Source organism: Salarias fasciatus, chromosome 5 (genome assembly GCF_902148845.1).
Source record: "Salarias fasciatus chromosome 5, fSalaFa1.1, whole genome shotgun sequence".
NCBI classification, from domain to species: domain Eukaryota; kingdom Metazoa; phylum Chordata; class Actinopteri; order Blenniiformes; family Blenniidae; genus Salarias; species Salarias fasciatus.
Genome location: NC_043749.1, coordinates 11,152,430 through 11,179,254, shown reverse-complemented (window position 1 = coordinate 11,179,254; position 26,825 = coordinate 11,152,430). Strand labels below are relative to the sequence as shown.

Genomic DNA, 26,825 nt, shown 5'->3' with positions numbered 1-26,825 from the left:
GTGTGTGTATTCCCTGGAAGCCCACTGAGCTGTGGTTCCCTCAGTAGTCCTGCAGCAGCAGTAACTCGATACAGTACACACACATTTTTGTTGCTGATCCAAGCCTGTCCGGCTGCCATGATTTCGGTTCAACTTGTTGTAAAACACTGCTGAACGCCGTTAAAGAGGAGAACATGCAATCAGCATCTAATGAGCACAGTGTGCTATGGTATGGAAGACGGTTATGTGCCCCTTAATGAAGTTACAGTGGACTTGTGTTTAACGATTGGATGTTTTTAAACCACATGTTGATTCTGTTTTTTCCTCCATCAGTAAAACAAAAAAAACCAAACAAACAAAAAAAACGGACAATTTCATTGAAAAACCAATGTATTTATTCAACTCATGTCAAATGTCCCAATATGATGTTTTCCTTTTGAACTGTTCATCTCTCTGCCCCTTCTCTCACTCTCGTGTTGGAAGAAAAGATGTTGCTTTTGTAGGAACTTGTTGGCAAAGCTTCCTCTGACTCACACAGCTGCACCCCGAAGAGCTCCCTCTGATTTACAGCCAGCAGGGGTATTACAAATTTCTACTTATTTACTTTCAGCCTCAGTCCATCTGTCTGAGCTTTGAGCTCTTCATTCCAACCTCTAAACATTGCTGGCAGCGTGGGACAGTTTACTTCACGTTATTATTATGCGACAGTTACAGTTTGAGGGCTCATTCAAGAAAAACAAAAGGCATCTTTTACTGCAAGTTTGTAATGGCGGTAATAAAATCCGCTAACAGCTGCTGGACTGAGGCTCCAACCAGAAATGCGTTTTCAAAACGACCAATTAAGCCATTGCCTGCTTTCTAATGCGATCCTGCTCAAATCACTGGCCTCACACATTATTGTGTTTGTCTAAATGTGAAAATGTGGAGGAGACAGAGGCTCTTGCTGCTCGACTGTACTGCATGTGGCGTCTCTTCCTGCGTGGCGGTGGATGTACGGCCCGGTTTACACGTTCCACAGTCAGTTGTTCAAAGGTCTGTCGCCCCTGCCTGCTCATGTAGAAATTGTTGTTTCTCCCTGTAAAAGTGCTGTGAGATGACTGTGTTGACTTTGGCGCTATAGAAATAAAATTTAATTTAATTTAATGTGGAAAAATACTTGATCCTTTGTGTGAATCAAGTGATTTGACTGCAGTGGCATACATGCATTCACTGAAGGGGAATCAAGCAAATAAAAAAAAGTCTTTCTGAGTCCTTCTGTCTCCCTCTCTGCCCAGCCCCTCCCGTCGGGGGAGAACTCATCACAGGGAGCTGTGCAGAGCCGCGTGCAGGCGCACGAGCTAGAAAAACCATTAATAATCTCTCAGAAGTGGACTTTGCCATGCTACTGAGGTGTCATTGAGAACATTGTCCATTTTATGCTTCATTGCTCCTTATGAAGATTTAAGAACTGTACAGTTCAGAAAATGTCCTCCGTCGATGCTTCTTTCATGTGGCCTGATGAATTTAAAAGGCTCTAACTTTACTTCACAAGATTTTGACGTTAGAGGAGACACATTTATTAAAATGATTAGTTGGGCCCTGTGTGCATCGTTCCTCCTGGGCCTGTGGGGGTTTACCCCAGGTATTCTGGTTTCCTCTCTTAAACCAGACGTGTTTGTTGATGAGTGAGGCTGAATTGTCTTTTGACACATGTGCCAAAAGAATCTTATCTGAAGTGTTATCTGATCTCATTTCTCAGTTCAAATGTGCTCAAAATATGTTTTTAAAGACCAAATGAAAAAGACATTGGCCTGTTTTTGTCCACTCTTTGAACAGGAATCCATTTTTTTTCCCCCTCGGCTCTTGTTACTTTTTCTTGTTGAATTGCTCTTGAGTCGGATGCCGTCAGCCCATCAATGAGCTCAGACGCTTCAACTCAGTCAACATATAGATATTTGAGAAGGCTGTCCTTGAACGTGGCCCCGGACACAGTTGTGTATACAATGATTTAAAAAAGCGTGGCTGTATGTTGGCTGCGCATCCTCAGAATGTTGACTGAGCAGTCGGGTCTCAATGCGTCTTGGCTGCATTCACGCGCGCACTTAAAGCTGGCCACTTGTGATCCGATCACCCAAGATGCATTTTAATGCCTGGTGTGAAGAGGGCCGCAATAATAGAGGTCCCATAAGAACACTTTAACAGTAACCCCTACAGATGTAGCCACACATGAAGGTTATATGGTTGTCGTCTTGTACAATAATCACATCAGAAAACTATCAGGCATATTGTATGAGTTCTGTGTCTGTTGTGGCTTTCCTTTGACCCACTATTAATAATAAATCGAGTATTTTCTTCTCTAGGTGTCTCTCTGACTTCAGTGGAGGAAGGGAGAGCTGTGTTTGGCGGGATCCAAGGGCGAGTGGCTTGTCATGTCAGGGGTATTAATTTATGATTTCCATCCCAGCTTCTGACCTGCTCACCTTCATTAGAATGCAGCTTTTGTAATTTCATGGTTAATATTCAATAGCCACTTGTCCCCTGTGTCTGTTTTGTGCATGTGAAATTTCTTGGGCATGGGGGTGTGTGTGTGGGGGGGGCGGGAATCGTTTTTGATTTGTTCATAACGTGTTTGTGCATATGTGTGTTCATGGAAAAAGGAAATGAGGGTCGACTGCTGAATGGCTCCCTGCAAAACAGTTGCAGATGTCCAGAGATGTCCTCTGTGTTCCTGCTCCCACCGAGGAGCTCGAATCGCGTCTCTGTCTGACCTGAAACATTTCAATTACCTCCCTCCTTTTAGAGACACACACACACACACACACACACACATACACACACACCGCATACAGTAACTGACCCCTTTATGGCCACTTGCTTCAGGCTGTAATTCTGTGTCTGTTATCAGTGAACTGTACAAGAAATGGAGGCTGGCCAGCATCTAACACCAAGTGGACTACACACACACACACACACACACACACACACACACACACACACACACACACACACACACACACACACGGATGGTTTTCATGAGGCATACAGTAATTTCTAACCACAAGAGATGAAATAAGGAGAGAATGAAAAAAGAGGAAAGATTAAGGCAGAAGAAAGAGAAAATCGCGAGCTGTAAAAGTCCCCAGCATCTCTCCACACATTCACACGTTGATGCACTGGCCTGAACACACATTCCTACTGAATGACTTTGGCAAACCTTTAGAAAAACACATTAAAGAGCTCTGTTCTGCTTAAGACCGAATGTTGCTCTGTTTTCTTCCCCTTTTATTCATTGTTTTCAGTCATTTTGAAGCTCACACAGCAAATCTGGTGGAGTTATACTGACACTAAACCAACTGTGATAACATGGATATAGGACTCACAATACATACACGTTTTAAGGAAGTATAGTTTTTTCAGTGTTTGGGGCTCAGTTGCAGGCAGAAAATTGAAATCATGACCTGTACAGTTTTGCACTTGGTGTGAAAATACGAGAACACAGAGTGCATGTAATTCACATTGTTTATTCAGTATTACACAAAGAGATGTTAATGCAACTTCCAGGACAGCAACTCAAACTGACTGTAAATGAGGGTCGTGTAAACAAAATGACACTATAGTGGACTAATTCAGCTGGGCTTCTTATAACTCTTAGAATATTTGCAGAATATGCCAGCCATTTGAATCCATCTCTAAACTGCACGGCATAACGATATAATAAATCCATAAACGTCAGTCAGACATTTTCATCGTCGATGCAACTCTAACAAAACACTACAATACTGAACTGATGGGAAGTAAACACTTACTTTCTTCCAGTATGTCTGTACTAGCTAGGCTAAATACAAGGGAATTATTTGGAAATGAGATGATGAGCGGGTACAACATCAGATCCATGGTTTAAAATCCTCTCTATAATCAATAGATTGATTGCAGTGCAAGATCAAAGTTCACCTGGGAACTTGTTCTATTGAGGCAAAGTTCTCCATCATCAGACCAAGTAAACAGTGTTTTCTGGGGGAAAAGCTGCTCCCACCCTCCATAAATTCCAAGGCACCTCTCAGGATAGCATGAAGTAGTATTTAATGAGTGAAGCCATAAAAAGTATTTGAGCATCATTAAAATAAATTGCTTTAGTGTTTTGCATTGCAGGCCTTAGTAAAATGTACCATCACCACAGTAGCTTTCTAGAACCCAGTTTTCGTGCTCAGTATCTCCGCAGTACCTTCGTACATCATGTTAAACTCATTCTCAACAGAATGGATGACGCTACATCCTAAACAGAAAACCCTCATTTGATATTAAGTTCTTCTACAGCAAAATTCCACTGATTTTAAACCTTACTTTTTCATTCTGGGTAATGTTTCCTTTTTATTTATTTTTTGCTATTTTCTACTGGAATGTGTACGTTTCTGCAGGGACTTGAATGGGTTAAAGGGGTGATTCAGTTCCTCACAACAACACTTGACAGATCCGGAAAGATCAGGTTGTCCTCTTTAAAATATAACAGGATTAAGCCGAGTAGCTCAAAGGAGAAAAGGGAGACGGCTGTGGACAACGTGTCCACTACACAGCAGAAAATAAAATGGTCCGCATCCCCGGAGGAGATGATTCGCAAAACATAGTAGTGCTTTGTAAGGTTCCCACACTCGTCGTCTGAAGAGCTTAATAAATGATTATGCTTTTGATCCACGTTTGAGCCCAGAGAGCAGCTGCAGCTGAGTGTTACAAGTCTTAAAAGCTGAGTTCGAGAGAGAATGTGGTTTTTGCAGTCATACATGTTAAGAAACAGGATGTCAAATCTGTTGGGTTCAAAAACAGGGAACCTATTGTTTTAGACATAAAGTGAGCCAGGAGGACACTCGATAGCTCAGTCGTAAACAGTGTTGTTAAGAATTGGCTTTTGTTGTTGTTGTTGTTGTTGTTGGAGTCATATGCACGGACCTAACACACACCAGAAACATTTTCTGGCAAAGTTGGTCTGCGACAGAGAGCTGGTCCCCAAATGAACCACCATTATTACAATCTGCACTATGAAATCTTTGTCAATAAAAACATGTAATATTGTCATTTCTACACACATCCTTACACTGAATAATCAATTCTCCCTTCATAAATTTCTCTTAATACTCAAAAAAAAGCACTGTTTTCCAGATCTCGCCAGGATTTTTTCTCAGTTGAGGGTGAAAGTGTCCCAGAAATCTGAAACACACTCAGTCCAATCTCCACAGACAGAAACAGTTATTACGTCATATTAAGTTGCATGAGTGGAAATCTTTGCCATTGCATGTAAATGCAAGTTGCAAAAACGCAGCCAGGCTTTGGTGTCATCCAGCTGATTACAGTCTGATCCTCCGTGTTGGAATTCAGCCCTTAAAATAGGGTTTACTCAAACACCGCCGCATTAGCAAGGCACATCAGCACTTCTATGTACAAGTAACTACAGGTCTAGTAACAAAGGTCCAGTAAGAGCCAAGTCTTTAGTATTTCTGAGGAAAAAAAAAAAAAGTATGTAACAGTATTTCATCAGAGAGGAGGGAGAGATTTGTATCAAGTCATTTTAAAATGCACAACAGATCTAGGTGACATCTCAAGAGGTATTGGGTTGGAAAAGGTATGCACCGGAGCGACTGAGCGCGCAGGCCTGTTATCAAAAGTGTACCATTCATACTACGAGCATATGGATCTAACTTAGCATAATATCATGAGATTTTCACTCGAGGAATTAAATTAGATGTTGAGCAATTTCTGCTTTACACAGAGCCCAGCAAAACCCGATAACACAGAAATGTGATTTTCACATTAGAGGAAAAATGCAAATATCTTAACTAAAATCTACAAAACAAGGATTAATAGAGATTTGGTAAAGGCGAGGAGCCCACTTGAAAATTCAGGCCTTAAGCTAAGCCAAGGCCATTTGTTCACATCGCAAGAACGACAGAGAAAAATGAAATGTGTGAAGGGGGGGGTGTGATGACTTCCAGTCCTTTACCAGATGAGCAGGAATTCAATGAATACAGTCAAAGCCCCTCGAATAAAATGTGAAAGTAAACAAGACGTGCGACAGAAAGCGAGGAGAGATCTTTGATTAAGGATGCTCTCCCTTCACATGTTCGATCAGAGAACGTGTCCTTTACACACGCCTGTCAGCCATTTGCGATGTGATGTCTGTTACAGTACACATATCTGCAGGCTCTCTTGATTGTTCTCTGAATAGATCAGTTAAGGAAGGATAATTGTTAATAAAAAAAAAAAAAAAGAAATCTAATATTGCCACGAGCCATCATTTATGTTTTCTCTAGTCCGAACAATACAACAAGAATAAAAGACAGCGATGGATTCAACATCTCCCACTTGGACTCTGTGTCACAAAGGCCGCTGTAAGTAATCAAAATGGAAGACTTTAACCTTGCCAAGGACAGACTATGTTTCTACAGAGATCTGAGCGACCATTTTCCCATTATGCAGCTGCTCTTATCTACAGAAACACTAAAATCCGGTTAAATGGAGCCATTTTCTCATTTGCCTTTTGGAGGTCATTTTTCATGCTTGGAGAACTCCAGTCATTCAGACGGCACAAGGGGCTCGATTGTAATAATAGCCCGATCAGCGAGGGTTCCTGGGCCCGGTCCGCCACGCGGCTCCGCAAACGCTCGCCGACCACAGCTGGAATGCACTCTGCACAGCTGTGAAACAATGACCCAGCAGCAGAGGCGAAGCAGAGAGGGTTACTCTCCCGCTGTGTGATCGATAAGGGAGGGAGGAGTTCACCAGCGCCCGCTCTCTGCTGCTAGGAGGAAGACATCGGACATATAGCAGAGCCAACCAGGCCGGCCGGCTGACTGTGGGAGGGGGAGGGGGGGGGGGGGCCTCACGAGGAGAAGCACAGGCTGCAGCACTCCATGCAGATCTCCAGGCAGTCCGCCGACTCGCAGCAGGCGTCGATGATGCCACAGTCCATGTCGCAGGGCAGGTCGCAGTCGCCGCACTCCTCCGACGCGCAGCAGCAGCAGAAACACGAGTCGTCCCCCGCGCACGAGCCGCAGGTGGCACAGTCTAGCACAATGTTGCACAGAGTCAGGAACTCGCAGAAGAGGCACGCCAGGATGCAGTGAACACAGCAGTCTGCTGAGAAATACCATTCATTAATTAAATTTAAAAGTAAAAAACATAAGTGTATTCAAAAAAATGTTGTTCTAATCTCCTACTCAGACTGGACCAGTGGAAAAATACAGGATAATATTGCTATCAGTCCTCCTCCTCCATCTTACCATCCTGCCCCTCTGTGGGAATCTGGGAGCTGTTGCTCTTGGAGCTGCTCTTGCTCCTCTTGCTGCTCTGGGAGGTGATGGAAGGGTTGGACCGCAGCTTCTTGGTGTGTTTGGGCCCGGCGGAGGAGGACGAGGAGGTGGACGAGCCTCCTCGCTGCAGGGAGCCCAGCTTTGGATGAGGGCCCCCGTTCTTCACCCCGTTGGCCTGGAGGGCATGTGTGTAAGGCACGTGCGTGTGGTGGGGACAGTGTGTGTTGGGGGGGTGTGGGTTCGCGTGACTCTTGACTCCGTTGCGTAGCTGGCCGCTGGGCTGCGTCCGGCACGGCTGGGAGTGGTGGACGGGAGTGGACCTGGCTGCTGGCTGGGCTGGGAAGGGAGAGAAGAGAAGAGCGCTTATTCACCACAGGCTGAGGAACACACGTTCAAATGTGCTACACAGTGTTGTTCAGTTCTAAACTAACAAATAAAATATATAATAAATAAACAAGCAAAAGTGTTGATAAAAAGCAATAAGTTGAGCAAAGACACATTTTTTGAAGTGAAAGTAATGTAAATGTAATGATAGCAGATTAGCGTCATAAAAGAAGTAAGACATGGGCAACTGGAAGCCTGCAGCCACATCTGGCCGCCAGCTGCTGGCTCTGCAGCCCTCAAGACAATATTCAGAAATGGTGGAACAATGAAGGTGGATGAATTTTAAATCCAGCAACAATGTCAATGATATTTTAAAAAATGCTTGAAACGTTGCTTGAAATCAGCAGCTCCAGTTCTTGTTTTATCCATCAAATTTGCCGCTTTGTGCTAAAATATGAGTGAACTGAGTTAATAGAATGATTTTCAGGCCTGCTTCATCTGGATTTCAAAATAGATTCATCAGATTAGTTTTGTCCAGAATTCTGGGGAAGTAGATAAATTCAATCTGAGGAACGGTCATTTATTTGTTCATGATAAAATCGTTCAGCAGAGAGTTGACAGGGGTGAGACAACGCCACCGGAGGGGGTCTCTGGCCACAAATGTTGGAGAAATCATGACGTGTAGAGCACTCTGAAGTTGTTCAATCCAATAATGAAAAATTAGTAGTATGTGTATTGTAGGTGTGTTGGTGTGTGTGTGTCAGGACGCTGGCCAGGTAGTGTGTGCATTGCACCTGCTCTGTGTGTGTGAGCCGAATCTTTCGTGTCAATACACTCACACAGCTAGAAAGCAGGAAAAAAGACAGGATGGTCGAAAGAGTGTGAGACAGGAGGAGGAGTTCTGGCCATCAGAAAACCATCTTTCATGTATTTTTGCATTTTTCGTTAAACATACATGAACTATAAACACGCATATGTAGGGTTAATCTTTCTGCTACTTTCTTCCAAATGCTGTCGAGTCCTGACAACTCAGAAAAAATCTGTCTAACTGCCAAACCAAACACACACACACACAGACAGACAGACACACACCCTGAAGAGAATAATGGAAGCCTGGGTTTGATATATTATGCTACTATTTAATACCAGCCTATGGAGGTCCACATTTTTAGGGGGCCCTTAAAGCATATGGTGTGGAGAGGAGTCGTGAGATTTAATAGTGCAGAGGAGAGAACAACACACACACACACACACACATTACTACTCACAAATGGAGAAAGCATCCTCCATGATCTCTTACTATGAAAGTAGACTGGATGTAAAAGTGTGTGCTTGATAACCGCTCGCAGACAGATAACCCGGCCGAGCGTGTTTGGATTGGCCGCCGGTCGCGGTCGCACAACCAATCCAGTGTTATTATAGATTCTTTCATTCAGCGTTTTTTAACTCTGCTCCAGATGTTTGGCAGGCTGCGGGGTGAGTGTGTGAGTGTGTAGATGTACATGTATGTGCGGGGCTGGTGAGGAAAAGCCACACTTTCTTCCCAGAAAGTATGTAAAAAGTCAAAACCTTCAGTCCGCCTGTGTTATGTCTTTCTCTCTTCCTCCCAAGGTCCATCTCCTCCCTTTTGTGTCTCGCCTTTCTCCCTTTAGCACTTTCCACAATGCTCTATTCTACCACCTTGAGCTGGTCAGGATGTAGGTCAGCATATGAAGAAAGGGATTAGAGAAAGGGGAGGAACACTGTGCACACTTCCCTTAAATGTTGCATTGTCCTCTGGGGGATTTAAGTTAGTGAAAAATTCCAAAAATTTTCACTTTTCTGAACTGTGTGTGTGTGTGTGGTTGCAGAATCAGCAGGCCGACAGACAGACAGAGCGAGACAGGGAGAGTCAGGACTGTCTCCAAACAGGGCTTGAGTTGAGGTTAGGCCCACTCACACATATACAAATGTATGCATGCATGAACACGTGCCAACACACACTCGTGCGCACACAGAGAGAGAGAAAAAAAACAAACAAAGTCCCTTTGTCTTCGATCAAGAAAGTATGAGAGGAAGACAGAGTGCGAAAGAGAGAGGAGAAAGCTGAAGAAATGGGTTACTGCCTGTGCATTTTTGGAACAGGAGGATTCATGGGTGTGACTCATAAACACAATGATTCAGCAGTGGGAGCTGGTTAAAAATAACAGCAAATAAAGGTCCAAATGGCTGTGGGATTAACATGATGAGACTGGGAAACTGCCGGGCGTGCGGCGCTGGCCGCTGGACGTCTCGCTCGCTCTATCTGCACGTGTCTGTGCAGGTTTGAGTCGCCGCTAAGTCTGAATCACAATCGGTCGAATGCAGGAGCACACCGCCAGCCACACACCCTTCACCTCCTTCTCCTCTCCTGGAGGTTTTCAGCTACCCTGTACTTAAACGCTTCCCCCCCATAAGAGCAAATTACTCTCTCTCTACTTATCCCTTGCTGGAACGAGTCAACACAATGACAGTGAAGTCTGTCTGCGTCTGCACCAGATATTTTATTTACTCAATGTCAGATCTGTAGTTTGACTCTGTGGACCAAAGGTTAGTGGGCAGAAGATATCCTGTTCCGCCAAATTCATTTCATGAAGAAAACACAGAATGGTATGAACTTGGCAGAAAATAGTTCAGTTTTGCAACGTTGCACATATCCTTTCAAACTATTTTGTTGAGTCCATAATTCATTCCAGATCCATTATCACATCAACTGACTCTTTTATGGGGTTTTTTTTTCTTGAACTGCTGCATTGTTTGGAGCTGCAGGGCTCAGTGCTGAAGCCGTAAAGCTATATGATGATTACACTCTAACATACAGTTTAGAACTTTCTTCACTGGGGTTGTTTACAAGTTGGCTGCAGTGCCGAACCTCAAGTAACTTCACAGACGTAAAGCCTGCATTTAGAAATGTGCCTGGATGCGATCTGGTGTGCACACTACTAATGGAATCCACTACAAAACAAAACTAACACAGAAGAGATGCCGTTTCCAACTGATCCTCCTCAAAAACAAGCACAACGCCTACATTCTCCTTTTTTCTGCCTAAATCACCTGCATAATGCGTGCAAACTGAAAGTGCAAAGAGTAAGAAATCAAACCTCGGCGAAGCTGGTATGGCTGCATCTTATGTCAAAAACACTGAAAAGCCAAGTTCAGTGCTTTAAATCTCTTGGTTCCAGGAAATGTGGAATGCCTGACAGAAATTCAGTCAGGTGCATAAATGGTTCAAATCAAGACATCATTTTGACCAGAACAATGCAACTGAAATGATGGAAAACTACATAATTGTCAGCTTGTGAAATTACACGCTGAATGAAAAAGACAAGTTGATTATTGCGTTTATTACCGCACATTTGCAGAAGACTTTTGTCGAGACAAGTAATGCTTTTAACGGCAAGTGAGTATTCTGAGGGCTAAATTTTGTGGTAAAATAAAAAAAATGGATTCTATAATAAAAACTGATGAAGAAGATTCCCTCTCTGTTCACATGCATCTTACGTGGCAGCCACCTCCATTGGCGTGTGAATGCGATTAACAACGCAAAAGAGCATCTTACTGCGCAAAAGAGGAGGCCCATTTTCCCCATTTAATTCCAAATAACATATTAAAAATCTTTGATTTGCATTATGACCTCTACTGTGATTAAAACCGTGTAAAACTAAGTGAACAAATTAAAAACAACAGCCACGATTAACTGGATTTGATATGTAGTCTATATTTTTAGCAGTCATCTTGTTTGATGAGTTGGCCTTAAAACATGATCGACGAGGTGTAAAATGTAGAGGAAGTCTGCCGGTGGGTGAGAGAGGAGTGAGGGGAGCTGATGGAAAGCTGCATCACAGTGCTGCAATACCTTCTAACAAAAACACGCGGCACACAGTTTCCCTTTGTTGACAGCGAAATAACCAACAACGGCATTGCTCACTTTAATGTAAATGGTGAAATAAACAAAGTGGAGGCATAAGAGACACTACTGTAATCCTAAATGATCAGCGTAAGCAGTTTACCATGTGTAAACACACACATCCCGCTGCGGTTATGACCTCAAAGACGGCACTGTCACCATGACATCACTCACTCATGGATGTGTGTGTGTATGTGTGTGAGTGCGTTCCACTCACACCATAGACACAGACACACACACACACACACACACATACGGTCTCAGATCTCAGATCCCCAGCCGTTTGCCGACTGGAACCCAGACGCATGCTGCGGCTGTGATGTCATCACTGCGAGACAGGAATTCAGTATTTACGCTTCTGTTTCCTCACACTCGCAAACACCCCCATGCGCATTCACACACACACTTTCACAGATGTCACACAGCCATGATCTCACTGCAGGCGTGAGTCACGGCTCTTTTTTTAGTCCGCACGTTCATCAGAAGACCAGACACGCAGATGATTGACTGATTGGTTGCAGATGACACACAGATCATATCTAACCTCGCTCACACTGATACTGACTTCTGACATCAGACGTCACCTGAGAAGGAAATAAAGTTTAGAAATGTTTTATTTGCGCATTAAGGCTTTAAGTTTGAAGCAACACGTGCGATTGTGTAAGTAGAAGCTATGGATGGAGGGAGGAGGCAGGAAGGCAAAGCCAGTGAGGACTGGTGTGCATGGCAGGACATTTTGTTCGAGCTCGCTGTCGTTGCATAACTCTGGCTGCTCAGCATATGGAGCTGGTAGGTTTCATAGGTTTTTACTGGGATGTAAAATAAAGTCGAGGGAGAAGACGGGAGTGAGAGAGGAGCGACAGGCAAAAAAAAAAAAAAAAAAAAAAAAAAAAACACACCCAAAACTTTTTTGGCCTTCCAGCCTGGACCTGAAAATAGACGCAGGCAGCAGCAGCAGACGGGACAGGTAGAGACAGCAGACATTCACACACCTACTCACTTCAGGCCACACTACATTCACCTACTTATCCATTTCCTGCCTGAGATACTGGCTATTTGGTTACCACAAGCTAGCTATTATCACAGGGAAGGTTCCTGTTCGCATGTGTCACAATGGCTGGCTGGGGATTCTGGGAAAAACCCTTCTACTTTTCTAACACATACTCAGATGTTAGGTTTTCTCCACTTTCTTCTTATCCCCAAATTCCTCCTTTCATTCATCGCTCTTTTCACAGACACCAGCCCTCCTTTTTCTGGGAATGACAGGAAGGACAGATTTAAACCCGTGTTTAAATTAGTTTCCCAGTGCTTTCAGGGTGAGCCGCCATGCTGCTTTTTTATGCGATGAGTGCGAATATTGTGGTTGTTAAGAATTGGAAATCTGAGCAACTCAAGAAACAAATGATCTGCTCTGTGTGTGAATGTTCTGCAAAATGTTTGGCTTTGAAGCAGCGATCTGGAGTGACTTCACATCAAGAACCAGTAAAGTGTGTCACTGTCGTACCTCTGATGCAGACCCAGAAAACACTGCGTGTGTTGACCACAGCTGGACTGATGCAGAATTGTAGCTGCTTACAGTTCTCCCATGATGCACCACATCTATCGGTGGAAGGTTTGGACTGCCAGCAGGCCGGTTCAGCACATGTTTTTGTGATGGTTGTTAGTCTGGAATACATGTTTTTTGTTTGTGTCAACACATGGCTTTCATTCTGTGTGATTTCTAACAGAATTTGTAGATTGTACCTTTACCTTTGCTCACGATAGCGGCTTCCTGTATGAAGTCAATCCTATTTTTCAGTGCATTGTCAAATTAGTGCCTACAATTAACCTTTGCCTTGTGAAAAAGGTTTCTATACTTTCCCTGATGCACTGTAGATTGTAATGACTTCAAAATAATTGCAATTTGAAGTTATCAGAAAGTTTTCTTATCTCCAGATAGACTCCTGCTCTACTGAATTTTCAGTCACAGCCACTTTTATCTTCCACGTCCCACATTTTCTGACATATGTCGCCATTATTAAAATCCCAAATCTTCTAACATTCATCACAGAATAATAGAATGTCTTACTTTGAAAATCTTATTTAAAGTAAGAGTTTATGAGCGTTCCAAATCATTTTTGTTTCTACTTTGACTACGCGCACTGTGCTAAACTTCTTGGAAGCTGGAGTGTGTAAAAGGGAGAAACAGGTGGTGGTAGTTGGTGAAATGACTTCAGGATGACAACATCCAGGTGTTGAGAAGCGTCTCCTCAGCAAACCGAGGCAGAGAGCTGCCGATGCACCGGGCGTGCAGCGTTACGACCGGACAGCTGGGGAAGCAGTCTGGATCTGGAGTGCATTAATATTTCAATGACAACATCATAATATTTTGTGTTTTCATCCGATTCAACCAACATCCCCTCTTGCCAGGAGACAAGTGGAGGAAAGACGCTGCAGGTGTACGTGCCACTAATCACAACTTTACCCTTCTGAAGTGTGTGACCACAGTTCAGTCTGAATTCACAAGATACAAAACATCAGAGTTATAATGAAAAGCGCACCGAGGCGGTGTTTACTTGGCTTGGCTGAAATGACTCACTTTCTATAGCTTCGGTGTGTGATTCATATTACAGTGCGAACTAATGATAGCGTGTGATTTGTGCCATAAACAGAAGCTGGAGTTACTTTATGCAGCGGCTTTGACTGAGGAGTTCAGCGAGGTGAGCAAAAGCAGAGAAAACTCACAGTACTGTGGAATCAGTGCGTATCCATTCATAACGTGACACATAAGGAGGTAATTTAGGCAGAAACAGTGTATTTGTGTGTTTGTGAAACAAGTGGAACAAGCGTTCAGAGTATCTATTTTGGTATGACTCATTAAGATATCCAATAGAGCCAATCGGCTTCACAGAGCCAGGTGCTAGGAGGTAAAACCCACAGTGTCAGTCACACCCACCTCTGGCGGTGACGGTCTAACAACCCCAGGGAGGGAGAGAGAGAGAGAGAGAGAGAGAGAGAGAGAGAGAGAGAGAGAGAGAGAGAGAGAGAGAGAGAGAGAGAGAGAAAGTCAGGGAAAAAAGAAGAAAGTGGAAGAAGAGCAGAGAGAAAGGTGTTTCATTTCAAGTGTGTCAATCCGGGTGCAGACTTGGTTTTAGTCAGAAATCAAAAACTTAACCTACTTAGCTGACAATGTAGATATTTCTGTCTGTGTGTGTATGATTACCTGACCTATTTCTGCAGGGTGTGCGAATGTATTTGTTAAAGGTCAGGACAATGTGACTCATCAGACCAGCGATCAGTAATGGAAATAAAACTCTCACTCGTCTCTCTGAGTGTGTCTCACTGTGCGATTGTGTGCGTGTGTTTGTGTTTGTGCGCGCGGGGCCTTTACTCACACGTGATACTCTTGCTGGGCGTCGTGAGCGCTGAATGAGAGAGGGTGCCGTTGTGAAGGCAGCCGTCTCCATTATCGCTCAGTAGCCTTTCCGGGGTCCCGTTTGACCTCAATATGAGGGGCTCGGTATAGGTGTGGGCCACATCTGCAAAGAAAGGGAGAAAAAAACCCATTAGACACAGATTAAAAATCAGTAAAAACATGTTTTTTAATGATGTGATGAGCTGAGAAGATGAGAACTCTCACAATGCCAACTTTCTTATTATCTGAGATAAACAACCACCTATTTTCTACCATGCTGTAAACTCGTCCACTTCCATGTCATTTCCCATCAGCAAACACCTCATTACTGTGAACGGAGCTGTTCTGCTGACTACACCAAAGCAGAAGATTCTGTCTATGTGTTGGTGTGTGTGCTCTGTCCTAAAGCTGCATCTGGAAGCAGTTAAATCCAACCCCTTGTGACTGCTTAGGAGTCTATGTGCACGCTTGTGAAATCTGAAAGATGTGTATGTGTGTGTGTGTGTGTGTGTGTGTGTGTGTGTGTGTGTGTGTACACATAAAGGTGTCTGTGCTAAAGCATATATGTGTGTTTAAATGAACACATTAGAGAGCATGCTCGGAATATACATGCAGTAAATACATGTCTGGGAGTTTTATGTGCTTAACGGTACCATGCAGTCCTCTAATGAAGCTGTTATTACACACACACACACACACACACACACACACACACACACACACACACACACACACACACACACACACACACACACACACAGAGGCCTTCAAAGCAAGGCAGGCGCAGGCCTCTCTAAGAGGTGCAGACTCATTCCTGGGCAAATGGGAGCCAGCTGGACTTGATAAACACACACACACACACACACACACACACACACACACACACACACACGGCAAACCACGTCCTGTACGAGGACTCAACACTTCCCGACTCTGTTTATTTACACTATCCTCTTTCAGTTCTCAGTTCTTTATCTGTCCTCTCTTTCCTGTCCCCTGGATCTCCTTCTTCATCTTCATCTTCAGCTTAGACACAACATCAAGTAATTGACTGCCAAATTACTTTGCATATTTGTTATAATTATAGAGACTGATTCATATTTTATGAGTACACCTTTATACTTTTCCTAAAAAGTTGATCAGCTCTCTGTTTTGAGATGTATATATAAGCACTTTATAAGACTTTAAGAGGAAAGAATATTTTATTGCTATGGTAATGTGTTGATATTCTATTGCTGGACTTTTTATTTATATTCATATTTAGCTTAAACAAATGATTAAAGAAACTCCCTAATATATTTCCTTTGGTAAAAAACCAACATGACAATTACACAGCTAAAAATCCTCTCTTTAGAAAACGATTAAAGCACCTGTAAGTCTCTGGAGTTTCAGCTTTTTATATCTAAGGATGAAAGCGTCACACATGATCATGTGAAACTTTTACATGATCAAATTTTAATGTTTGTTTATAACTTTAATTCCCTTTAGAATAATTTCCCTGTCGTTGCTGTTGTTTAGACCAATCCTACCTTCATAAATCCATATTTAATCTCAATAATCTGGTTAAATCGGGGCTCAGTAAGTAATTTATTTACTCCACTGTTTAATGACTGACAAAGCCAAACCATTATGCTAACTTAAAATGTATGTGTGTTCTTTATTTTATGTGAATTTCAATATCTAAAAGCTGTTTTTTTTTAATAACAAAATTTGTTCTCTTCTAAAAGTAATCCTGCTGCATCATGTTGTAATGAGGTTTATTATTTTGTGCTCCTGAAAAAGTAAACACGGGACTAATATTTCATGCAGTTGGATGTGCGGAGGTCCAACCACCCTCAGCCCGCCTGAACAAACAGTATCTGTAATTCCAAGAACACTGAGTATATCGGAACCGCCGCTCTGAATCACTGGATTGTGAAAGTTGGTGAAACGCTGATGAAGAGCCGCAGTGTCTGGAGCAACGCTGGATTTGAGCCGGCTTTCATAACGGTGTGTGTTTGTGTGAAGTCTGAGAAAACATAAACAGGACCTGTGGAGATGGGAAGCACTTCCTGCTCTTTTGTTCTGTTCACACACACACTCACACGCACACGCACACACACACACACACACACACACACACACACACACAGATACACTACATAGTGATATTCCAGAGCAGCCTCAGTCTCTGGAGTGCCAGCGCTCTCGTCGCTCTCGCGTTTGTCTCCTGCATGTGAAAGCCATTTCTGAAGTCCATGTTGGATCCATTAGATCTAATCAGCCTGCTGCAGATGCAAAAAGCCACCAGTGAGAACTGCTGCCCTCCACTGCCAAGTGTCTGGCTTCGGATGTGTGTGTGCAATGTATGTCACTGGCTATATCATTACATCCTTTCACCCATGCATCTGTATTTGTCTGTATTTTGTTTTGTGCAGCTGGTTGATCAAAATACTGAGGATGGATCATAAAAAAAATCTTTGCTTGCGGGCAACAGTTGATTTTAATAACATGAGTTGACATGTTTTTGAAAATATTGACATCAGTAGTGTAATTTAAACCAAAAGGGCCTGAGGTGACCTTTATCGGCTCTCCTCATCCTCCCTCCCACCTGCATTGTTCTGTTCTCATTCTCTGGAAGAAGCTTTAGGGGGACAGTCATGATCCGACCAAAACCACATGAAAGACCAGCGTAAGCAAACATGGGGAGAGAAGAAGGGCAGGCTTCTTCAGTGTCAGGTCCCATTACTTCAAGAATTTTCCACAATTACTTCATCTGAGAAATGTAGATTTAACTGCGTGACAAAAGTCAAACACAATTCCACCGTCAGTGCTATGAAAAAAAAACAATTTACAATGTAGGGGAAACACAATGGTGCTTAGAGTGCATACAACATGGGAAAAATGTTTTTTTTGTAATGGAGTCTGAATTACTGCTGAAACTAAGATATGATTATGATTAGATGCGATTTGAGTACCTTGTTCAAGCACATAAGGACGGGGTGAAGGAACCTACAACCTTGCCATTGCAAAATGACCCGCTCCACCAAGTACTTCACCGCCTCCCCACGAGACGACTAACAGCGACACCACTGTGTGGACTGTCCACATAACCTTTGGGAAAGACAAGTTCTCTGTCAGAAACTGCAAAAACACACGTAAACTGCTGTCGAGAACATGAAAAACCTGAAACCTGACGACAGATATCTGCCCTTTGCAATTAAAGCAGATGAGATGAGAGTCTTTCTCATGGTTGAGCGACTGTTGAGATCAGCATGGCCTAACAAGCTGGAATTCATGTGAAAAAGACGCTCCGAGCGCCATCAGAAACAGCACAGATTCAGCTTCACCCGCCGGGTTACCTCAGGTAAACCAGATGGGAAGTGAAGTGGTGTTTGAGTCACAAATACAAACACAAAACAAAAGCTGTGTGGGCTTCGCCTTAAACAAGTCTGTGAGGCAACTGAATGTCAAAATGACAAAATACGAACATATTTTACAATATGAAACCCAATGAATACATAGATTACCGTATGTTTATGTATATTACTTCTCTTGTACATTTCTACTGATTATGTGAGTAAATAAATATTGTGAGCCGCACCCCACTGCCTCAGCTGGGTAAAGAGTGTATTCCTGTGACCTAGCCAGTCAAAGTTTTCCCTCAGTGAACCACGATTGTTGGACCCAAACACATTCCCACCGAAGTCACAGTGCCATCCAAGCAGGCCTTCAACCAATTGTGTGCTGGCACCAGCATCAAACCACCAAACCGCTCGACCTCAGAGCCATTTCTGAGATCTGAGGAGGATGAGCCTCTAATTAGAATCAGACCAGCGCAATCAAGAGCTGCTGAGGAGATCAGGCCGTGTGTTTACACGTGTGGGTGAGCGTGTGTGTATTTGTTTTTGAATGCTTGACTGTGTTTCTCTGTGTGTGTGTGTGTGTGTGTGTGTGTGTGTGTGTGTGTGTGTGTGTATGTGTGTTTGTGTGGTGTGTGTACACGTGTCAGCAGCTCAGAGGGGGCGATTCATCGGAATTTCAGTCTCCTAGTAAAAAAAACAGTCAGCTATTAAAGCAAAAACATATGGATCTAACACACATATACACACACACACACACACACACACTGAGCAGCCAAACGATGTGACATATCCTGAATCACCTGGAGCGGAGCGCATCATGCTGTTCCTGTGAAATAGGAAGCGTTAGGGCACAGACAACAGAGTTCATCAGCTTCCTCTGAAACTTCCTGAACTGTGTTTTTACACTTTCACTGCCTATTCTTCCAGCGCTCACAGTGTACACACACAGGAAGATCTCCTAGCTCTCGACATCCCTTTTGACACACACACACACATTTTGCATTTGAATATGGACCAAGCGATGCCGTAAAACTTAATCAGAACAATGGCCTGTGTTCTTTAAACTGCCACCAACACCAATCGATGAACTAACACGCAGCAAACATGAGAAAAACAACGACTGCACTGCAATGAATGCTGTGTTTCCATGCACTGTGTGTTCAAACTCTGCAAGTCAACATATTTGGCCAATCAGACGAAGCCCTACTGCCCTAGATTTTGTTGACAGTGGATCGCATTTCACTTCAGAACATTAAAATACCGCCAACGGTCCAGAAATCAGGAGCACAAAAGCACGGAAATCAAGGAAAAATGACTTAAAACCACAAAATAAACAACCGCTTCTCTTCTGTCACTGGAAATTGCAGATGCAGAGGGGATCACAAAAAAACGGAAAAACAAATGCTGGTCAATTGCGTCTGGTTAAAATTGGGTCCAAGAAGGGAAAGGGCGCTGTTATTTGGAAGCACAAAGCAAAAGACTTCAACATAATATAATTAAGTTCCTGTTTATGCGTCGCAAATTTGCAGATGCAATCTTCAAAAACATGGTTGTATAACAGATGTTTAACCAATATCATGCAGCTCTTGCACACAATTAAATATTTCTGGATATTCATACATATATTTCACATTAAAAGTAGAGAAGAGAAAGAAGAGGCGATTTTTGGGCTCTGATCCAGTCTAAAGCAAAAAGCACCCACCCACACACACACACACACACACACACACACACACACACACACACACACGCATACACACACACAGAGTGCCGCATTGAAATTCGTCCAAAATCAGTGATTATAGTCGCTGTGAAAGAATGGAGACGTGTAAGCTCCTTAAAGACAAAAACTGTCTGCTGTTGATCAGGATTAAGGGGGAATTTAATTACGCTACACAGTCTCACTGATTCTTCTCATCCCTGGGAAAAGCCAGCTGCTTTGCTGGAGCTGCATCAAACACAAAAAACTGAAACAGGAACACGACCAGATTCAAACAAATGGAAAAACAAAGACAAGCATCACATTTACTGATAGCATGTTCTGCCTATCACGCTATTTTAGAGTTAAGAAGTTGTGAAACTTAAATATCAGCTCAGCTTTTACAATAATTTCAGACTTCAAACCAAAAGGAAAACAACTTGCACACAGAAACGTTGAAAAAAATGTCCAACAACAAGCCACTGATTCATGAACTGAATGGGTTTGAGCTGACACATCGTTCTGACAGTATCTCTAAACAGTTTATGACGAGGAGATGAAGATTAAGAGGGTCTATTAGTGAGTCACTGCTGAGTGATGGAGAGAATCAGAAAACCCACCAGAGCAACAGCAGCAAGCAATTCACAAATGTTTGCGAGGTGGCAAAGAAAAATAAAGCACGCTCATTTTCGTCGTTCAAATACGCTGTAAAAACGTCTCAAGCTGCCCCTGGTTTATTTCAATCCCTGTGAGAAACCAAATTAGACACAAGCCTCGACAAACCTCAAAGGCTAAAAAAGGGAAAAGCTGCTTCTGGTGCAAAGAAGTCAAATAAGTGAAGTTTAGATGATGACAGGGAGGATTAATATTACAAAGGAGGGAAAACCTGAAAAGAGGGGACGTTAATTTATTAAATTAGGTGCAGCCAGTTGTTCAGGGAGATGGCTTAAATAATATCTGTTTGGCACAAAATCTGAAAAAAAAAATCTTCTTCGTCTTTGCTTGTTAGGACTGTGACTCAAAGTCAAGTCAGGAAGAAATGTACAACATAAACAGTAGATTTATACGTGCACACGTTACTGGGATGTAAGGTTTTTACAGTTCATATGATTTATTCAGCCACATAGGTAGTTTCGTAAAAAAAAATGTGCAGCACAACAAATCAGTCAGTGAGTTTTTTGCTGAATGATCTCAACCTGGACGCTCTGCAATCAATCAATCAGATGATTGAAAAAATTTTAAGAATGGAACCAACATCACGTCTGTGATCCCCGATGGAAAGCGACCAATGCATCGGCCCTCACGATCTAAAGAAATACCTCAAGCCTCTCCTTTCTCTTGGCGTTTTTGAAGCTGGATTTCAACAAAAAGTAAAACCAAACAACTGGAGACCGCATAATTATTGGCGTGTTCAAAATATGTGTAACCAATGTTTGACATTGCGACAGCCTGTTTGGTACCAAAGAACACAAATCATGACAGAAAGGAAGACAATCGCAGAGAGGAGGAGGCCAGTTGCAAAACAAAATTTGAGGAAAGTGAGAAGAAAAGAATTGTCCTGGTGAAAGAGGGCGAGTGGCGGCGGACGACTCCTACTGCATAAACACACGGCATCTCTGTGCTCTAGTGAGAACAACATTCACAACACACACACACACACACACACACACACACACTCTCAACACACATATAATGACCCTGGAATGATTGAGGAAAGGTTTATTCACTGACAGCTGAAAATACTGCTGGGTAGAGTTAAAACCTTCTCTGAGCTCGTCGCTACATTGCGATCGGATCATTATTGTAATCACCTCACCGCCTCAGAGACTGCCGCAACAAACTGATCATAATCAAAGAGAAACACGTACAGAAACTGCCGTCTCTCCCTGCCGTAGTGCAGGGGACCAAATACAGTAATGCTACGAAAAAAATACATCCATATATTTTATGCAGCAACTTTATAAAAGATGTTCCTGCAAAGTTTTCACCTGATACTTTAACCAATAAAGTTGGCCTATTGTGTGCTTATTCTCCATAAGTTTTAAAGAATGAACCACAAAAGGTTTAATATTCTTTAAAACTTGCTACAAGTGGTCAGATATGAATGTAGTTCAAGACCTCAGAATAAATACCCACAATTCATCGAAGGTCAGAGAAATAACACGACCACTCAGAGCAGAACAGGGAGAAGAATACAGATATTGTGTTCTTTCAAAAGTTTTTTTGTGAAAGTTGTGAAAGTTTTGGGATGTGAAATTATAATTTAAAGTTTCTTGGTTTGAATCCCATTGTTGTGGGTTATTGAGCAAGGCTCTTCAGCCCCAACTGCCAAGGTTCGACTTGCCAAATCAACCATGATGATACGTACATGAACTGCTTTGGTGACCCTGGAAGGGAACAAACACATTCTTCCACTTAAAAAAACAGTGGTATCAATGAAATACAAACTTTCACAATAACATGTTTACAGATAAACAGACTGATTTCAAGCTTTATGAATCAAACATTATAATCAGGGGATTAAAGTAAATGTGATTCAAAACAATTTTATAGAATTTCAGTAAACTTTGAAACTGTTCAAATAAACTCCGACTCAGAAGCTCGCCGCTGCTCCCGTGTGATTCTACCACTGCTACAAATCGAGAACACATTGACGGATCTGTCAGAACACAAATCCACAGTTGTTGTCATCTGTGCTGACTGCGGAGCTTTCATATTGGAACACGCTCCTCTGCCTTATGGCATTCCAGACACCAAATCATTCTTTGAAGCTTCGGTCAGATCTGTCCATGTATCTGTTTCCCTGTTCCAGAGTCCGCGGCCCTCCATGCAGAGCAGTGGGTGGGGGTGGATCTCAGCTGAAAGCAGGGCCTTGTTGCCCTCAGCAGTGGCCTGACCAATCCTCTCCTCTCTTCCTCCACCCTCTGGATCACCTACTTAACCTTACCCTACACGCACACACACACACATACACACGCCGACCACACGGCTGAAAGATGTCTAACTTTAGTGGGGGAAGCCAGAGTTCCACTGTGTGTTGGAGCAAACACAGGTAAAGCCAGCAGAGCCAGGGGAACATGCTGGGCATGTTTGGGCACAAACCTCCTGTTTAATAACAGTAAAACTCTTCAGGAATCATCATTAAATATACTCGTGCTGGTTAACCGCAATGTAGAACATAGACGGATGCCATCTTTCTGCAAATACAAAACAGTAATTGTAATAAAAAAGATTGGGTCGAGACCTGCCTTCGAAGGGAAAACCAGAACATAAATCGCAGAAAAATAAAAGAAGTTCACCAACCACTGCATATTTTGGGGCAAGTTCTCATGGAAACTAACCACTTATATCTACCCAGTTAACCACACCTAACCTGATTACCCCACAGCACCGGCGCTCTGATCCACACTGCTGTTGTTTTCTCACTGCAGCTTCAGGGAGCTTGAATCATTTTTTTTTCTTCTCTTGGATGAGTCACTCAGACACAAAATACCCAGAGCTGAGTCCACATCCTCCCATTCCCGCCCCGGTGTCAGTCAACACCTTCCATAACCAATCCCACAAAGAGCCGGGGTCATTCTCAAACTCCCAGGAGCCCCATTGTGGCGTTTAAGCATTCCGCGAGGCTGAATTGCCGCTGACCTGTCTGATAGTCCGAGGCGGCGTGTCTCCCGCCCGAACCCGTCTCAAATCACCTGAGTACACAACTGCTATGTCTGTCACCGAGACGACCTCTGACCTAATGAATCACAATGACATCCAGAAAAAACACGCACCGAAACTGCAATGCAGTCACAGTTACCGGAGCGCAGCCTCTGACTCAACCTTTAATAATTATTAATGACCAGCGTTAAATTTTAAACACAACACTGCTCAACTTTAGCAAAACATACATCAACTCTGACACTTTTTTTTTTACCAGAAGTGAATGAATTGATTATTATTTCTTCCACTGTTACAGCTGGGAAAGAATAGAAAACATATTACATACATGCTATTACCGTACATTCACACCCACACGCCGACCCAGTGCCTATCATGAGCTTCACATGCATGAGAAAAAAAAAAGAGCTTCAGCTCAAGCAACTAATCCAGCAGCTCCTCTTCCTCATAACACAGGGTCACGTTTTATTCCACCGTTCTCAGACACTCATATAGAAACAACTGAGGATGAACATTGTAAACATTAGGCGCGTTCAGACCCATCTCAGAGTCCTGTTTATTCTTCCAAAACAGAGAAACAGTAAAGAGCCACGGAGGTTTCATGATGCTTCAGCTCCTCACCTGCTCCAGGACAGGGCTGCTGGTTGGGGCAGCTGCTCCCCGCCTCTCTGTTGGGGGTTTTGTGTGGATGTGGTTGCGGATCTGGTGGTCCAGGGTCTCCATCACCAGGCGGATGGGAGGAGACGGCAGCGGCGCTTCTCTCCTCATCCATGGGCGTGGGCCTGGCTCTTCAGGGAGGAGGGGAACGAGCCTGAAGCGGGGAAAAGGGAGACGGCCAAAACGTTATCAAAGCAGTGACAGCACGGGGCGGAGGAGTTATTTATCCTCCTTTCTTTTGAATGAGCAGGGAGAGGTCTCATCAGGCTCGACTTGAACCGGCATGAATCCCTCTCAGCTATTTGAAAATCGGGATAGGAAGTGTCAGATTGCTTTCATAAAACAGTGCTACTGCTGACTAAACAGAACTATCTAAGAATAGCCTGTGGATGGAGGTAATGAGAATATATTTATATATATTGTGAGTAAATTCAGATGAGTATATACCAAACATAAACACAACAGACTTCAAATGACTAAAGCAGAGTCCACCTCCCCCCGGTTTTCCTTTAAACTTCCTGAAATTCCTGAAACAAAACACCTGATGCTCTAATAAATCTCCACGCAGCCGTTCAGACGCGCGCACGCGCCACTTTCTCGAACTCACGTTTCAAAAGTTTGCGTCGTGCGCGCGCCCGTCCTGCCAGGAGCAGCTGGGCAGCTGTGTGCGCGCCCCCGCGCCGCCGTGCACTCGCTGCCCTCCAAACGCTTTGACAACTTATCGCTAAGTTTCTGTCGGGCGAAAAGAAAAATGAAAAAAAAAAAGGCTCGACGAGGCGAAGTTTACCGAGTCCACATCCGCTCCAGAAGCACCGCGAGCTGCAGCGGGTTTTATACCTTAACGTCCCGACACGACGCGGAGTTTGAAGAAGTGTCCTGAAAGGAGGAAAAGTTATCGCGCCGCACCATCTCGAAAAGTTTACGCACAAGTGCGCGCCCTCACTCGCGCGCTGACAGCGATTGAGATTTACCGTTCAGAGGAAACGCAATGTAGAATTCACAGCTACAACACTAAAATAGCTATAAGTTAATAACGGGCGGATTCTGTTTACCTTTACTGCATGTCTGCTGAGCTCTAATTCCCAAACGAGTCCCTGCACGCTCAGACACAACTCCGCTCCACAGCTCAGATACTTCTTCTTCTTCTTCTTCTTTTTCTTTTTTTTTTTTGTCTGGGTTTATTCTGCAGAATAACTCACTTTGATCTGCAACAACAGCACAGGAAGCTGTTCTCACCTTCTCTCTGGCTGTGGGACTCAGTGCCGCCCGGAGTTTGACTAATTCATCCTCTGATCCCTCCAGCTGGACGTGTCGCCCTCCGAGGACCTTCTGCAGCCCTCCGGTCACCAGACCTCTCCTCGGCTCACGCAGGTGACCCCAATCCCCCACTTCAGCGCATTATTCTCCAGCAGCGGACAGCTTTCTCTCCCTCCGCCTCCAAACTTTGTCCGTGCGGCTCGCCCCGTCCTCCAGATGTTGGGAAGTTGGACTCTTTTGTCTGCGCCGCGACGCGTCCTCGCTTTCTGTTGCGCTCCCGCAGCTTCCACACTTCCAAAGTTTCCAAACTCACGAAAAAGCAGTGAATGAGAGGCGTCCGTCCTGCGCATTTGGTGTCGCCTCTCTCCTCAGTCCCACCGGAGCCTGTTTGCCTCAGACTGCTGCTGCTGCTGGACAGGAAGCGACAGTCAGCAGTGATTGTGCTTCCTGCAGAGTAGTCGGGCTGAGCTCCACTGTCATATAATTAGCGCTTAACCCGAACCAGACTCAGCACCAGGTCCAGGACTCATGCTCCAGGAGTCCTAGATTTAGTCAGGGGGACAGTTTGTGTAGACAGACACACATTTTAATGCTTCCACAATCACCTATTTAATATACTGTGGAGCTAAGAGCATCACCTTTCTGAACCCGAAACATCCAGAATATTTGAGTAAACATGTATTTTAAATCTGTGTCCAGTAAACTTTACTTAATTGAATCAGAAAATAAAGGAGGATATGAATGGAATTTACTTCTACTCCTTAAAAGCAAACATCTTTCGGACTCTTCTAATAGAAATAACAAACAGTTTGAGTGATTGATTAAACTAGAAAAACAAACAAAAAACCAAGAATCACATTTCGCTTCAACTGCCAAAAGGAAAAATACCCAGACTTTTACAAAAGGAAGAACATTGTAACTCTGAATATCAGCTGACATGGAACACTACTGAAGGGACAGTTTCTCAGGCATGTTTGTGGGACAAAGATTGCTTATAAACATGAAAGAAAGGAAACCAATTTGTCAGTGTGGCATCTCTAAGGTGATTAAATGACTGTACAGGAAATTTAGGCCTTAAAATAAGATGGAAACATAAAATAGAAATGGAAAAGAGAAAGAAATGGATTTATCTTTCAAGAAAATTTGGGGAAAATACCATGAATTTCAAGCAAGATTAACCACTTTGACTTTATAGAGAGTCTTTGGTGAGAAAAGATTTTTTAATCAGAAATTTTGAAGCATACATTCAGGAATCGGCCATGTCAGGCTGGAGGAGCTGGTGGCTCCCAGTAAGACCATCTCCACT

The 26,825-nt window shown here is 43.4% G+C and overlaps 1 protein-coding gene across 3 annotated transcripts; it reads right to left on the bottom strand.

Annotated features, from left to right (window-relative positions):
- Window positions 1-3,482: 3,482 nt before the first annotated feature.
- mdfi (MyoD family inhibitor) lies at window positions 3,483-25,874 on the bottom strand. 3 transcript variants are annotated; one of them, XM_030090766.1, is made up of 5 exons: window positions 25,499-25,874; window positions 24,227-24,416; window positions 14,880-15,023; window positions 7,227-7,592; window positions 3,483-7,083 (listed from the first exon to the last, which is right to left on the bottom strand). In XM_030090766.1, the coding sequence occupies exons 2-5, from the start codon at window positions 24,375-24,377 to the stop codon at window positions 6,827-6,829; spliced, it is 918 nt and encodes a 305-aa protein (XP_029946626.1). In that variant the 5' UTR covers window positions 24,378-24,416; window positions 25,499-25,874; the 3' UTR covers window positions 3,483-6,826. The 3 variants fall into 3 exon arrangements, with proteins under 3 accessions (XP_029946626.1, XP_029946628.1, XP_029946627.1); XM_030090768.1 differs by having other exon boundaries at window positions 3,483-7,080; XM_030090767.1 differs by lacking the exon at window positions 25,499-25,874 and adding an exon at window positions 25,315-25,397.
- Window positions 25,875-26,825: the final 951 nt, after the last annotated feature.